The following is a 15,178-nucleotide window of genomic DNA, read 5'->3' on the forward strand; positions in this document are numbered from 1 at the left end:
GAGAGAGAGAGAGAGGAGAGAGGAGAGAGAGAGAGAGAGACTGGGAGATTGAAAGAGAGCGATTAAGGGAGAAAAATACAGAGGAAAGAGAGGGGTTAGCGGGAGGGGGTCGTACACACTGCTACATGGGGAGGTCAGGGACACATCCAGGGGTGAGGGTGGAGGGGGTTAGGGGGCTGTCACTGTGTTGTAAACCCTTCATGACTCATATGTTTACCTCTCTCCCTCTCTCTCTCTCCCCTCCCAGCACCACTACAACTTCCTGCCTGTCAGAATCCATTCTAGGAACACTGGACCAGCAGCAATCCTGACATCTCAACTCAGATCTGAGTGATTCTAGGAAACTGCAGCTGTAAGGCTGTTCCTAGAAAAGTACCCTGAAAATAAGAGAAGGAAATAAGTGTGTGTGTGTCGCATACTTCTACAGCTTACTCTCTCCTCTTTCATTCCGCCCTCGACTTCTCTCTCTCTCTCTTTTCCCCTCGCCCTACCCCTCCCCTCCACAGTGAAAGCTCACTGGCTTTGGGGAACATTAGCATATTTATGGAGATAGGAGGTGAATGTGCTCATTTCTATTCAACCTCTTCGGCGTGTATTCACTTCACAGCTTTGAAACGGCGCACCGAGAAGACAGACCGAGGAAATGGAGAGAAAAAGACGGAGAGATAGAGGGGAAAGAGGAGAGGTCCAGAGAGATCCAGAAACAGTGGTAGAAAAAGGATAGAGCCGAGAAAGAGAAGGAGTGAGAGAGAGAGAGCGAGAGATCCAGAAACACAAAAAGGAGAGGGAGAGCGATGCAATGAGTTGCCTCTGGGTCATCACAACAATATATATTCTGAGTCACACGGTAGTAGAGCGGGAGAGAACAAAAGGCAAGGTTCAAGGTCAGGGTCAAAGGTTAAAGGTTGTGAGATCATGCGGAGTGGAGGTGGTGTAAACTGCAATCCCTGTTTACAGGCATTCACAGTCAATGAAGGTAGCGGTTTTAACCTAACCATGATTGTAATGCAGGTACGTGTGTGTGAGTGTGTGAGTGTGTGAGTGAGTGAGTGTGAGAGAGTGTGAGAGAGTGTGAGAGAGAGTGAGAGAGAGTGAGAGAGAGAGAGTGCGTGTGATATGTCCCTTACCTGACCATGTAGTCGTTGCGAACCAGCAGCAGGTGCTGCATCAGAGACAGGAAGTGTGTTTCGGCCTTGGAGTCTTTGACCGTGTTCATCAGGATCTGGAACACCTCGGTCACGTCAGTACGGCCGCATGGTTAAGGACCACGACCTCAAGTGGTCAGATAGGAACATTTTTCAATCCACATCGTCATCAACGCCCTGAATCAATCCACCCCTACTACTAAGATATACTATTGTGTTTAGAGGCAAGCCAATCTACAGTAACCTGGTTCCTATATAGTTTACTACCACTGTACATGCAGTCGTCATTGTGTTACATTGTGAAGGATTATGCGGCAAAGACAAAGCTGTTACAGACCGGTATCAGTATCTGATCAAAGGCTAAGTAGCTTCCTGATCAGTCTATTACTGTGATCAAACGCATCTCAGTCATGGTGACCAGAGCCAAAGCAATCAACAAGGTAAAACAAAAGCCCTGAAGAATTCCTTGGGCATTTGTGTGAGAAACTATTATGGCACCTTGGAGCCACCTGGTGGTGAAATGTAGGAATGTACGTTAGAGGACAGTGACCTGACTGGCAGGTTGCACCCTATTCCCTATATAGTGGGCTACCCTATCGGCCGTGATCAACAATGGTGCACTATATAGGGAATAGGGAGCAATTTGAGACACAGCCATACGATAAACTCGTATCACTAACATCTGAACCAAAGTAACTTCCCTTCATAGAGGGGCTTTTTGAGCCTCCCTGGAGGTGGAAGGATATTCCATCTCGATGCGCACGTCGCTGAGGCGGGCCTGGAGTTCATCAGAGTCATCCTCGGCCTGCTCGTCAAAAACACTGAGCTGCACCCTCAGCTCCTCATTCTCTATGAGCCGAATATCCTACAGGACCCAGGGAGGAGGGAGACAGAGGGGAGGAGGAGGGAGAGAGAGAGGGAGGTGAGAGAGAGAGAGGTGGGAGGAGAGAGAGAGAGAGGTGGGAGGAGAGAGAGAGAGAGAGAGGTGGAGGAGAGGAGAGGTGGGAGGAGAGAGAGAGGTGGGAGGAGAGAGAGAGGTGGGAGGAGAGAGAGAGAGGTGGGAGGAGAGAGAGAGGTGGGAGGAGAGAGAGAGGTGGGAGGAGAGAAAGAGAGAGAGGAGAGAGAGAGAGAGAGAAGGGAGGAGAGAGAGAGAGAGAGAAGGGAGGAGAGAGAGAGAGAGAGAAGGGAGGAGAGAGAGGGGGGAGAGAGAGGAGAGCAAGGGAGAGAAGAGAGAAAGAGGGAGAACAGAGAGAAAGAGGGAGAGAGGGTGGGTTGGAGATAGGGGGGGGTTCAATACAAATCCAAACTTCCCTGAAGCTACAGGTAAACATGAGTGTTTGGAACCCGTCTGTGTGACTCACCGTCAGCAGGTCTCGCAGGCCCAGTCTCAGTAGCTCTGAGCGGATGTGGATCCTGTAGTCCAGCTCTTCTCCTCGACTGATGAGAGCGTTGATGAGCTGCATACAGCCATTCTTCAAGGCGATGTTGGGCTTGTTCATACCTAAGAGGAGTGGCTGAAACCTCTCATTGTCCTGCTTTTCTGCCTCCTCAGTGATGGCCTCCAGAACACGCTCATGACTACAGAGGGAGTTACATATTAACGCACAGAAAGGTACACACACACACACACACACACACACACACACACACACACACACACACACACACACACACACACACACACACGCTCTCAAGACAGGCAGACACATTCTCCCACTCACAGACACACACCCCCCTCAACAGATACTTACAGGTTGTCAGGGTGTTCCAGGATGCAGATGGCCGAGAGCAGTTTGACCACATCCACCATCATGTGAGGGACCCGGGGGTTAATGGCTCGGACCAGCAGGGGGATGCCCTCGGCAGACGTCAACATGGCCTTCAGACCATACTTGTTGTTCATGAAGGCTTTGAGACAGCGCACAATCTCGTGTTGACACTTCATGCCCATGTTTCTAACCGGAGGAAAGAGGGGGAAAGGTGCGTTATTGTAGGTAAGGGGTTTCCAAACAAAACAAGCGAGTAGCAAATCTACTGTAGCGTTATAGGAATAAGAGGGTGTCGGTGTCTTATCGGTACTCGTCCCTCTCCTCCGGGAGTTACGGTAAACGCAAAAGTGGTAAGAGGGGCGTAAAATGGGGTAAGAGGGTGTTGATGTCTTGATGGCACTATAAAATCTGCGATCCGGAGAACGCGGACGTAATCACGAGATCCAGACATTAAACCGGAATGCAACAATATTATTATTTTTTTCACTTAATAGGGAATAAACTAAATGTATTTGCCAAAGTTTATCATAAGACATGAACAGAACGCAACAGTGATTTGTATTTCCTGCAACTTTCTGAAGAGGCAGCTTTGTGTGGCCGTTAGCGACGATGCTAATGAAAACAGTCTTCTGGTAGATGGAAAGGCTTTCCCCAAAAAACCATCTCGATTAAACGTTAAACTACAAAGTAGCCCGGGCCTATCTGGCAGAATGATGTCAGGATCATTCGCGTCGATCCAGTGGATAATTTGTTGTGCAAACTCTACCATCACGTGGGAGCTACAAAAACACAGCTAAACAACGGTCTCTTGCTAGGTGTGCACTGTAATGAAAAGGGTAACTACACCAACAAAATCTACATTTCAACAACAACAAAAAAGTCGTCTTCTGATGTGGTTAAAACATTGTTGTGGAGTTAGAACATCCAATTAAGTTGTTTTGTATTTTATAAAGTGGGATTTCTTTTGAGTGAAAACTTGAAAGAACTGGAGGAAACGGAGGCCTGGAAAAGCTAAACTGAGACCAGGAATTTTGTGGGGGGAAAAAAATCTATGGAATCAGTCAAAAAAGAAAACTGATTTAATAAAGCTTATTTTCCCGGGTACTGGTCTCTTTCCTCCTGGAGTTAAGATTAGGGTAAAGGGTTGAGAAAGTTAAGAGGGGGTTAGAGGGGGTATGGGGGTAGCTAGGTAGGTAAAAGGGGTAACAGGAGCTTGATGTATCTCTTACGGGTACTCGTCCTTCTCCTCCTGGATTTTCCTCATGATGTTGAGCAGCAGAACCAGGCCCTCGTCTCCAAAGTTCTGCACCCAGCTGACAGGGTTGTTGTTGAGGGAGACCCGGAGTGATTCCAGACAGGCCAGGAGCTGTGCGTCTCTGGGCTCAGTCCTCAGCTCCTGGATGTACATCATGGCTGACTTGGAGCTCTCCTTCTGGTTCTGACCCTGTATCACACACACACACACACACACACACACGGTAGTAGTATAAAATAACATGTTACCGCTGCTCCAAGTCTACTGTGTGTGATATGAAGGTGGGACTGATCGTTATCCCAGTACCTCAACCTTTGTTACTCACAGCTTTGGACGTGTGAAGGTACTGAGACACCATCTCTCGTTTGATGACGATGTCTTTCGCCCGCAGAGGCCGCTGCTTCTCCTCGTTCAAGTTCATATCCACCTGGAGAGAGAGAGAGGAGGGAGAAAGAGAGAGGGGGAGAGCAAGCAAGAAAAGGAGGGGAGAGAGAGCGAGGGAAGAGAAAGAGCGGGGGAGGGGAGAGAGACGGAGAGAAATATCTTTAAGGCAGCGTCCCAAAAGAGACAGACAAATAGCCTGTAGTCCACACTCAGTAGACAATCATTCTCTCTTTCTTTAACCCTCTCTCTCTCACCAGCATCTGTTCAAAGAGTTCCAGGACGTATTCGTCAGGGTGGTCATGCAGCATGGTCCCCTGGGTCGGAACCTCGTAGTGGGCAGCGTTGGAGTGGCGCTGCCCGGCTGCATGAGGCTTCTCCTTGTCCTTCTTCATCCTCATGCTGGTGAAACGCTCCAACTGCAGGGGGGGGGGGGGTCAAAGGACAGTGGTCAGAGGTCACACAGGGAGATATGAGGGGTATTCCAGTTCAACCCCAACCCTGTGGATTGGATAGGTCAGGGCAAAAAGGTTGATTTGGAATTGGGCATCAGATTCCAGTGGACATTCAGATGTCATAAATTACTAAATATCCCTGAAACCCATTCAGCTTCACTCATGTGTGCGCTAGAATAAGATGAAGCAGGATCACAGGGTAATGTCATCAACATACCAGTTCCCTCCAAAGAGTAGGCCTCCTATGAAAACGTCTGTGGAATAGGCTGGGGCGGTATACTGTACATACCGTACATACCGTTTACCGGGGTACTTGGAAATAGCCACTGGATTGGGATCGGTGTCCACCCCCACGGGACAGTTAAGCTAACGCAGGCTAATGTGATTAGCATGAAGTTGTAAGTAACATGAACATTTCCCAGGACATAGACATATCTGATATGGGCAGAAAGCTTAAATTCTTATTAATCTAACTGCACTGTCCAATTAACAGTAGCTATTACAGTGAAAGAATGCCATGCTATTGTTTGAGGAGAGTGCACAATAATGAACTTGAAAATGTACTAATAAACCAATTAGGCACAATTGGCCAGTCTTGATAGAACATTTTGAACAGATACAGTGAGGGAAAAAAGTATTTGATCCCCTGCTGATTTTGTACGTTTGCCCACTGACAAAGAAATGATCAGTCTATAATTTTAATGGTAGGATTATTTGAACAGTGAGAGACAGAATAACAACCAAAAAATTCAGAAAAACGCATGTCAAAAATGTTATAAATTGATTTGCATTTTAATGAGGGAAATAAGTATTTGACCCCTCTACAAAACATGACTTAGTACTTGGTGGCAAAACCCTAGTTGGCAATAACAAGAGGTCAGACATTTCTTGTAGTTGGCCACCAGGTTTGCACACATCTCAGGAGGGATTTTGTCCCACTCCTCTTTGCAGATCTTCTCCAAGTCATTAAGTTTTCAAGGCTGACGCTTGGCAACTCGAACCTTCAGCTCCCTCCACAGATTTTCTATGGGATTAAGGTCTGGAGACTGGCTAGGCCACTCCAGGACCTTAACGTGCTTCTTCTTGAGCCACTCCTTTGTTGCCTTGGCTGTGTGTTTTGGGTCATTGTCATACTGGAATACCCATCCACGACCCATTTTCAATGCCCTGGCTGAGGGAAGGAGGTTCTCACTCAAGATTTGACGGTACATGGCCCCGTCCATCGTCCCTTCGATGCGGTGAAGTTGTCCTGTCCCCTTAGCAGAAAAACACCCCCAAAGCATAATGTTTCCACCTCGATGTTTGACGGTGGGCATTGTGTTGTTGGGTCATAGGCAGCATTCCTCCTCCTCCAAACACAGTGAGTTGAGTTGATGCCAAAGAGCTCCATTTTGGTCTGATCGGACCACAACACTTTCACCCAGTTGTCGTCTGAATCATTCAGATATTCATTGGCAAACTTCAGACGGGCATGTATATGTGCTTTCTCGAGCAGGGGGACCTTGCGGGCGCTGCAGGATTTCAGTCCTTCACGGCGTAGTGTGTTACCAATTGTTTTCTTGGTGACTATGGTCCCAGCTGCCTTGAGATCATTGACAAGATCCTCCCGTGTAGTTCTGGGCTGATTCCTCACCGTTCTCATGATCATTGCAACTCCACGAGGTGAGATCTTACATGGAGCCCCAGGCCGAGGGAGATTGACAGTTCTTTTGTGTTTCTTCCATTTGCGAATAATCGCACCAACTGTTGTCACCTTCTCACCAAGCTGCTTGGCGACGGTCTTGTAGCCCATTCCAGTGTAGGTCTACAATCTTGTCCCTGACATCCTTGGAGAGCTCTTTGGTCTTGGCCATGGGGGAGAGTTTGGAATCTGATTGATTGATTGCTTCTGTGGACAGGTGTCTTTTATACAGGTAACAAACTGAGATTAGGAGCACCCCCTTTAAGAGTGTGCTCCTAATCTCAGCTCGTTACCTGTATAAAAGACACCTGGGAGCCAGAAATCTTTCTGATTGAGAGGGGGTCAAATACTTATTTCCCTCATTAAAATGCAAATCAATTTATAACATTTTTGACATGCGTTTTTCTGGATTTTTTTGTTGTTATTCTGTCTCTCGCTGTTCAAATAAACCTACCATTAAAATTATAGACTGATCATTTCTTTGTCAGTGGGCAAACGTACAAAATCAGCAGGGGATCAAATACTTTTTTCCCCTCACTGTATGCAATGGTTCATTTGATCAGTCTAAAAACGTGCATACAATGCTGCCATCTAGTGGCCAATTTTAAATTGTGCCTGGGCTGGAATAATACATTATGGCTTCTCGCTTGCATTTCAAAGATGGTACAACAACAACAAAAAATGCATGTTTTTTTTTCTTTGCATTATCTTTTACCAGATCTAATGTGTTATATTCTCCTACACTAATTTCACATTTCCACAAACTTCAAAGTGTTTCCTTTCAAACGGTATCAAGAATATGCATATGCTTGCTTCAGGTCCTGAGCTACAGAGGTAGTTAGATTTGGGTATGTCATTTTAGGCAAAAATTGGAGAGAAAAAAAGGGGCGGATCCTTATTAAGTAAATAACAGCACTCAACTTGTGCAATACGTTAGGAGATAAAGCAGATAGCGTTCTTGGCTGGCAGCCACACAAGTCAATTCGTTTACATGGAGAAATCTAGGCATTTTTTGCAGAAATTATGCATAGCCATCATATGTCTAATGTTTATGATAGAGAATGTAGCCAGCTGCATTTTCTAATGTTTTGCTTAAAGTTAATTCTGCATTTTACAGGAGAAAATAAGGCTGGCTACACAGAAAATCACCAGAGAAAAGTAGCTACACATCAGTCAGAGCTGTCTGCTGATAGAATGCTTGTTTGTGAATTCTCATCCAAGTGGATAAGTGCAACTGAAGCACAAAATAAATCTGATGCCGAGCAGAAATGACAGAAGCACTTTAGCAATAGGTTTACAAGACGCAGCAAGATATTATGGGTTTGATATTGTTTACCTGAATAAAAAAAAACAGAATTCTGAGTTAATGCTACACCTAAGTTTACATGTTTATTTTAGTAATTTAGCAGACGCTTTTATCCAGAGTGACAGAGGAGCAATTAGGGTTAAGGGCCTTGCTCAAGGGCACATTGGCAGATTATTAATCTAGTGGGCTCAGAGATTCGAACCAGTGAAAAAATTAAATTTGGTTCCACCTACCTACAGTGCCTTCGGAAAGTATTCAGACCCCTTGACCTTTTCCACTTTGTTACGTTAAAGCCTTATTTTAAAATTGATTAAATAAAAACATCCTCAGCAATCTAAACACAATACCCCATAATGACAAAGCAAAAACAGGTTTAGACATTTTTGCAAATGTATTACAAAATAAAAAAACAGAAATACCTTATTCACATAAGTATTCAGTCCCTTTACAATGAGACTCAAAATTAAGCTCAGGTAAATCCGGTTTCCATTGATCATCCTTGAGATGTTTCTACAACTTGATTGGAGTCCACCTGTGGTAAACTCAATTGACTGGACATGATTTGGAAAGGCACAAACCTGTCTACATAAGATCCCACAGTTGACAGTGCAGGTCAGCGCAAAAGCCATGAGGTCGAAGGAATTGACTGAAGAGCTCCGAGCCAGTATTGTGTCGAGACATAGATCTGGGGAAGGGTATCAAAAAAATGTCTGCAGCATTGAAAGTCTCCAAGAACACAGTGGCCTCCATCATTCTTAAATGGAAGAAGTTTGGAACCACCAAGACTCTTCCTAGAGCTGGCTGCCCGGCCAAACTGAGCAATCGGGGGAGAAGGGCCTTGGTCAGGGAGGTGACAAAGAACCCGATGGTCACTCTGACAGAGCTCCAGAGTTCCTCTGTGGAGATGGGAGAACCTTCCAGAAGGAAAACCATATCTGCAGCACTCCACCAATCAGGCCTTTATGGTAGAGTGGGGGCACGGAAGCCACTCCTCAGTAAAAGGCAAACCTTTGCCACAAGGTGTCAGGCTACACATAACAGCCCGCTTGGAGTTTACCAAAAGCACCTAAAGACTCTCAGACCACGAGAAATAAGATTCTCTGGTCTGATGAAACCAAGATTAAACTCTGGCCTTAACGGCAAGCGCCCCGTCAGGAAGAAACCTGGCACAATCCCTACGGTGAAGCCTGGTGGTGGCAGAATCATGCTGTGGAGATGTTTTCAGCGGCAGGGACTGGGAGACTAGTCAGGATCGAGGGAAAGATGAACGGAGCAAAGTACAGAGTGATCCTTGATCAAAACCTGCTCCAGAGTGCTCAGGACCTCAGACTGGGGCGAAGGTTCACCTTCAAACAGGACAACAAGCCTAAGCACACAGCCAAGCCAACGCAGGAGTTGCATTTGGACAAGTCTCAATGTCCTTGAGTGGCCCAGCCAGAGCCCGGACTTGAACCCGATCAAACATCTCTGGAGAGACCTGAAAATAGCTCAACAGCAACGCAGCCCATCCAACCTGACAGAGCTTGAGAGTATCTGCAGAGAAGAATGGGAGAAACTCCCCAAATACAGGTGTGCCAAACTTGCAGCGTCATACGCAAGAAGACTCAAGGCTGTAATTGCTGCCATATGTGCTTCAACAAAGTACTGAGTAAAGGGTCTGAATAACTTCAGTTGTTTTTAAGTTTTCAAATAATAAAAAAAAAATGTAAAACCTGTTTTTGCTTTGTCATTATGGGGTATTCTGTGAAGACTGACGAAAACAACAATTTAATCAATTTTAGAATAAGGCTCTAACCTAACAAATGTGGAAAAAGTGAAGGGGTCTGAATACTTTCCAAATGCACTGTATACAGTATATACACTACATGGCTACACACAGAAGTATGTGGACACCTGCTCGTTAAACATCTCATTCCAAAATCATGGGCATTAATATGTAGTTGGTCCCCCCTTTGCTGCTATAACAGCCTCCACTCTTCTGGAAAGGCTTTCCACTAGATGTTGGAACATTGCTGCGGGGACTTGATTCCATTCAGCCACAAGAACATTAGTGCGGTTAGACAAACATGTCGGGCGATCAGGCCTGGCTCGCAGTCGGCATTCCTATTCATCCCAAAAGTGTTTGATGGGGTTGAGGTGCAGGCCAGTCAAGTTCTTCCAAACCGATCTCGACAAACCATTTCTGTAAGGACCTCGCTTTGTCCATGGGGGCATGGTCGTGCTGACAAAGGGCCTTCCTGAAACTGTTGCCACAAAGTTGGAAGCACAGAATCGTCTAGAATGGCATTGTACGCTGTAGCGTTAAGATTTCCCTTCACTGGAACTACGTGTCCTAGCCCGAACCATGAAAACCAGTCCCAGCCATTATTCCTCCTCCACCAAACTTTACAGTTGGCACTATGCATTGGGGCAGGTAGCGTTCTCCTGGCTGGCGCTTGGCATTGTGATCTTAGGCTTGTGTGCGGCTGCTCGGCCATGTAATCCTATTTCATGAAGCTCCAGACAAACAGTTCTTGTGCTAACGTGGCTTTCGGAATCAGTTTGGAACTTGGTAGTGAGCGTTGCAACCAAGGGCATACGATTTAAGCACTACGCGTTTCAGCATTCCTGTTCTGTGAGCTTGTGTGGGCTACCACTTCGCAGCTGAGCCGTTGTGGCTCCTAGATATTTCCACTTCACAATAACAGCACTGACAGTTGACTGGGGCAGCTCTAGCAGGGCAGAAATTTGATGAACTGACTTGGTGGAAAGATGGCATCCTATGACGGTGCCACATTGTAAGTCAGAGCTCTTCAGTATGGGCCATTCTACTGCCAATGTTTGTCTATGGAGATTGCATGGCTGTGTGCTCAGTTTTATACACCTGTCAGCAATGGGTGTGGATGAAATAGGAGTGTCCACATACTTTTGGCCATGAAGTGTATAACTTCATGAGCTGGATTGCTTGTCTTTGCAATTAGTTTATTTTCATTTGCGCTCTTTCACATATTTAGCTAGCAGCCTCCATGGAAATTCGCTATTACTTGGGCTAATTTTGTTAGCATTCTGGTAATAGAGGCCCAATGGCCTTTTTTTGCGTTACTTGCCGCACCCTTGTGTGCTAAACCAGTAATACCGTAAATACCGGGGTAGGCCGTCGTTCTTAGACTGACTTGCCTAGTTAAATGAAAAAGGTTAAATACATTTAAAAAGTAAAATAACCTTTGAGTAGCAGACTTCCTGTGAGATCATAGCTAGTTTAACCCCTTCCTGCCCTGGGCCTAACCTACCTACAACCCCCCAAACCTTGACCCCAGACCCAACCTGTAACCTAGGCCTATCCTTCAGACCGACCACTGAGGGGGAGTCAGGGAGGCACAGACGGACAGGCAGGCACCATCCAACAGTATGTGTCCATACAACCAGGGTGAGTAGTACAGACATGGTTGGGTTATTATGTGGTGGTACTGCAACAACCAGGCTCGTGGGGGTTGTAGTGTGGTATGGATAGAGGGGCATGGGGAGGGGTTAGTAGTGGACTACAGGGTGAGATGAGATGCAACAAAACAGTCAGATGATTATGACTGGGATGTGGGCACACACAAACACACACACACACACACACACACACACAACCTACCTCATCAGGAATCAGCCGTTTGAGTTTCTGTACAGAGAGGGGAGGGGGAGGAGGTTGAGAAAACGAGTGAAAGAAATAAATGGGGAGATTGAACAGGGGAAGAGGGAGACGGGGAGATCGAGGGAGGGATTAAGGGGCAGACAGAAGGAGAGAAAGAGAGGGAGTGGGGGGGGAGAGAGGAAAGGATCAATTAGGATCAGACAGGGACCGTCTCTACAAAGGTCATTATATTAATCGTTGCGGACAGAGGGGAATAGGCTACAGGTAGATCAATATCACAATAACAGACCACTTCATTAAACACAGTTACACACTGGATCAATCGAGAACATGCACACTTAGATTAGCTCACTAATTCCTCTTGTATGACGTTATGGATCATCTGAACAACTCCACATTCAAGGATTGATCAATTTTATTTTGAGATTAGGGGAATAATGATTTTTTTTTGACAGGTTTAAGGCAGAATCACAGTACAATTGCACTAGCAAACCTTTGCCACAAGGTGTCAGGCTACACCAATGAATATCTTGGTGAAGGCAGCGTCTCAATTGATAATTGGTCAACACCAGGAGGCGCTGCAGATCACACACAAATCCGAACACAACTGTGGAAAGCTTATGGGGCAAGTTCCTCACTTCCTATGTTTGCATTCTACTCTATTAGGCTACATAACTGCAAAGATAAGCCAGAAATAAGATGCGTGATCTCTGTAACGGTGCTTCCAAACTAGCAGACATGGCCCATAATGACTGTCCCACATGCCAGCATCTGGAGCCAATCAGCAGCCACCCAGAGGGTCACAGGCCACAGAACACACACTGAACAACAACATAGGCTCAACATGTTCAACGGCTTTATAAAGTCAACCTTCAGGAGACGACAAACAGAGGAGCGCGCGCGCACACACACACACACACACACACACACACACCACACACACTCCTCTCATCTCTCTCTGAGCCAGCCTTGCTAGGTTTTGTTATGTCGGATATAGGCTTTAATTAGGTAAGAAGTCTAATTAGAAAGCTCTTTATCAAAGCGATTTGATTTGTCAACTGTGCCTCTTCTCATTGTAAAACAAAAAATGTTTTCCTTTTATCCAAATGTTAAATAGGCAGACAAATACATGTTTATGCAGGGGAGGAAATAATAGCCTACTACTTTGGAGATCATAAAAACAATGAAATAAATTATGTTACTTAGCGGGTCACAGATCGGCTCTCTGTAACAATTCATTCTATGCAGGTGGGTCGGGTTAAAGAGGAAAATCTGTCCTGACGCCGGATTTCGGACGGGCTCAGAATAAGCGGCCAGCGAGGATCAGGATCGGCTCCAAAAAAATAACAAATAATGATCGACCAGTGCAGGACTCTACTTTTGTGATCATCTTTCTCTACAACAGAAAGGTTCAATTAGCCTAAGCTGACTTGCATTCTCCCTCCTCTCGCAAAAGGCATGCAGACAAAGGCGGACGGACACACATACGTGTACACACAACTACATGGAAAACCGTGCAAACAAGGGACTGGTGTAAGAGGCTGTTGGGACTATAATATGGACTCGCCACAAATTCAATTTAAGAGAGCTGCTAATTAGCCATTGGCTAATAAAACAAAGAAAAACTATTTGCTAAGTCACAGCATGGAGATTGTCATTACTGCACACCATCTCCACACTTCTCTCACGCCATCTCTCCCTTCGTCTCTTGTTCTCTTTCCATCCCCTCCTCTCAATCCCTTCTCTCTCTCTCCATTCCTCCTGAGGTAGCCAGCTGATTGGATCTGGGCCTGAGAGAATGACAGAGGGTGTTAGGTCCCTAGCTCCATTTTCTTCTTCTTTTTGATTACTTTATCTCAACTTCCATCTCTCGTTACCTTCTAGACTTGGGCGGTATCCAGATTATCGAACCGACCTTGTGCCATACCGGGATATTATGTAATACCGGCACTGAACACAAGGGACACTGTTTTCATACCCCACAGATACTCTGTAATCTGAAGGTTAGCAAATGCTAACGAGTACATGTAAAATCCAATAGAGAATGCTAACTAAATGCACTTTTTAGATGACCAATATATACAGTCTGACCTAAAACATAAAAGTAACTCAAAAATGCTACTTGCAGTTTGTTTACTGCACACACAAAACAAATATTAGCCAGCAAGGCTCTTGATCTAAGAGGGGATTCTCTGCTGATACCAAGCGAATGCTTGATTTTGAAAGAAGCTAACCACACTTAGCTAGATAGCTAACTAGCTACTAAATTTGCAGACCAAATGCACAACTGCAGAGCATTTAGCACATTTTAGGAGAGTTAACTAAATAGTTATAAGATATCTAGCTGGCAAACATTTAGTTGTGAATTCCATACTGTAATTAGATCACTTGGCGACCGCTGAGCAACAGTGAGTGACTCACAAGGCTCCGGTCTCTTGTCATTGTGTGCTTGTAAACAAACACCACATGACACGTGACTGGGGACTACCAGTAAGCTTCTAATGAAAAACTACGTGACAGCTGAAATAAAGTACGCAATCTCTTAACGTATTGCACAAGTTGACTGCAAGTATTTACTTAAAAAGTAGCTACAAATATTCACATTAATAATTTTTTTTTAAATGTTTTTTTTTACTTCAAATAAATAGTTAACGGTATTGGGAAAAAAACATCCCGTCACTTTTTCCCAAATACCCAGTAGACGGTATACCGCCCAAGCCTATTACCTTCTGGTAACTTTCACTCAAGTACCTTGGGAACACATTCAGATTGATGTCTGCCATCCCAGTCCCAGCCATTATGACCCTCATCAAAGAACTATTAGGTTTGCAGCTAGACTGAATAGGAGTCGTGTTGTGTTGGCCGTCTGCTCCATTCTATTTCTATGGTTCTGGGCCGACATTAACCGCTACCCTTTCTTAAGAAATACCAGACATGGTATGAGGAAGTTGTGGCTCACAAATGTCAAAAGGAATGGAGCGGGAGTCACCCTACCTCCCTCAAAAACACACACACACCATACTTTGTCATGTTTTAATATGCAGCACCCCAGTTATCAGACCCCTATAGGTTAACATTACAAGTGAACTAACATCAGAGCCCAACCGTTAAACAGATGTGTATTCAAACACACTCACGGGTACATACACAAACAAAAAGGCCTACGCTGCACATTGTTGTTCACATGATAGATGTTATCACACAGGGTGCTATTTGGGAAGCAACCAAAGAGCTGGCAATGGAGACTACCTGTGTAGTGCTGTTCTTCTATAGTACACGATGTGAATATCCTCTAATGACTGAAACAAACGTGGTCACATAAACGCATTTTCTAAGCTATAGCACACAAAAGGACCAAAGACAGATGGTTTTTAAAAAAGGACCAAAGCATATGGTCCGCTTCGTGCTTTCATTTTTGGCACGGGGAAAAAAATATTGCGATAGTGGTATCATCCTGGGCCTAATTCTTATACAGGTCAGTGTGTTGACCAATTGGTGTTGGTCTCCTGCAGTGAACGCGGATCTGCGGATCGTGACTCTCTCTACAGGGCGGTTTCCGCTTAGGCT

General features: G+C 45.3%; 1 protein-coding gene across 1 annotated transcript in view; it reads right to left on the reverse strand.

Annotated features, from left to right (window-relative positions):
* LOC115173823 (protein diaphanous homolog 1) overlaps positions 1-15,178 on the reverse strand; it is a 68,505-nt gene that overhangs the window by 9,180 nt on the left and 44,147 nt on the right. Inside the window, exons 2-9 of the mRNA XM_029732265.1 lie at positions 11,612-11,638; positions 4,808-4,969; positions 4,495-4,596; positions 4,144-4,358; positions 2,897-3,100; positions 2,507-2,723; positions 1,892-2,010; positions 1,128-1,244 (exon numbers count right to left, since the gene is read on the reverse strand). Coding sequence (XP_029588125.1) covers positions 1,128-1,244; positions 1,892-2,010; positions 2,507-2,723; positions 2,897-3,100; positions 4,144-4,358; positions 4,495-4,596; positions 4,808-4,969; positions 11,612-11,638 — 1,163 coding nt within the window. The remainder of the gene's footprint in view (positions 1-1,127; positions 1,245-1,891; positions 2,011-2,506; positions 2,724-2,896; positions 3,101-4,143; positions 4,359-4,494; positions 4,597-4,807; positions 4,970-11,611; positions 11,639-15,178) is intronic.

The sequence above is a fragment of the Salmo trutta genome, chromosome 3 (assembly GCF_901001165.1).
Source record: "Salmo trutta chromosome 3, fSalTru1.1, whole genome shotgun sequence".
Classification (NCBI taxonomy): domain Eukaryota; kingdom Metazoa; phylum Chordata; class Actinopteri; order Salmoniformes; family Salmonidae; genus Salmo; species Salmo trutta.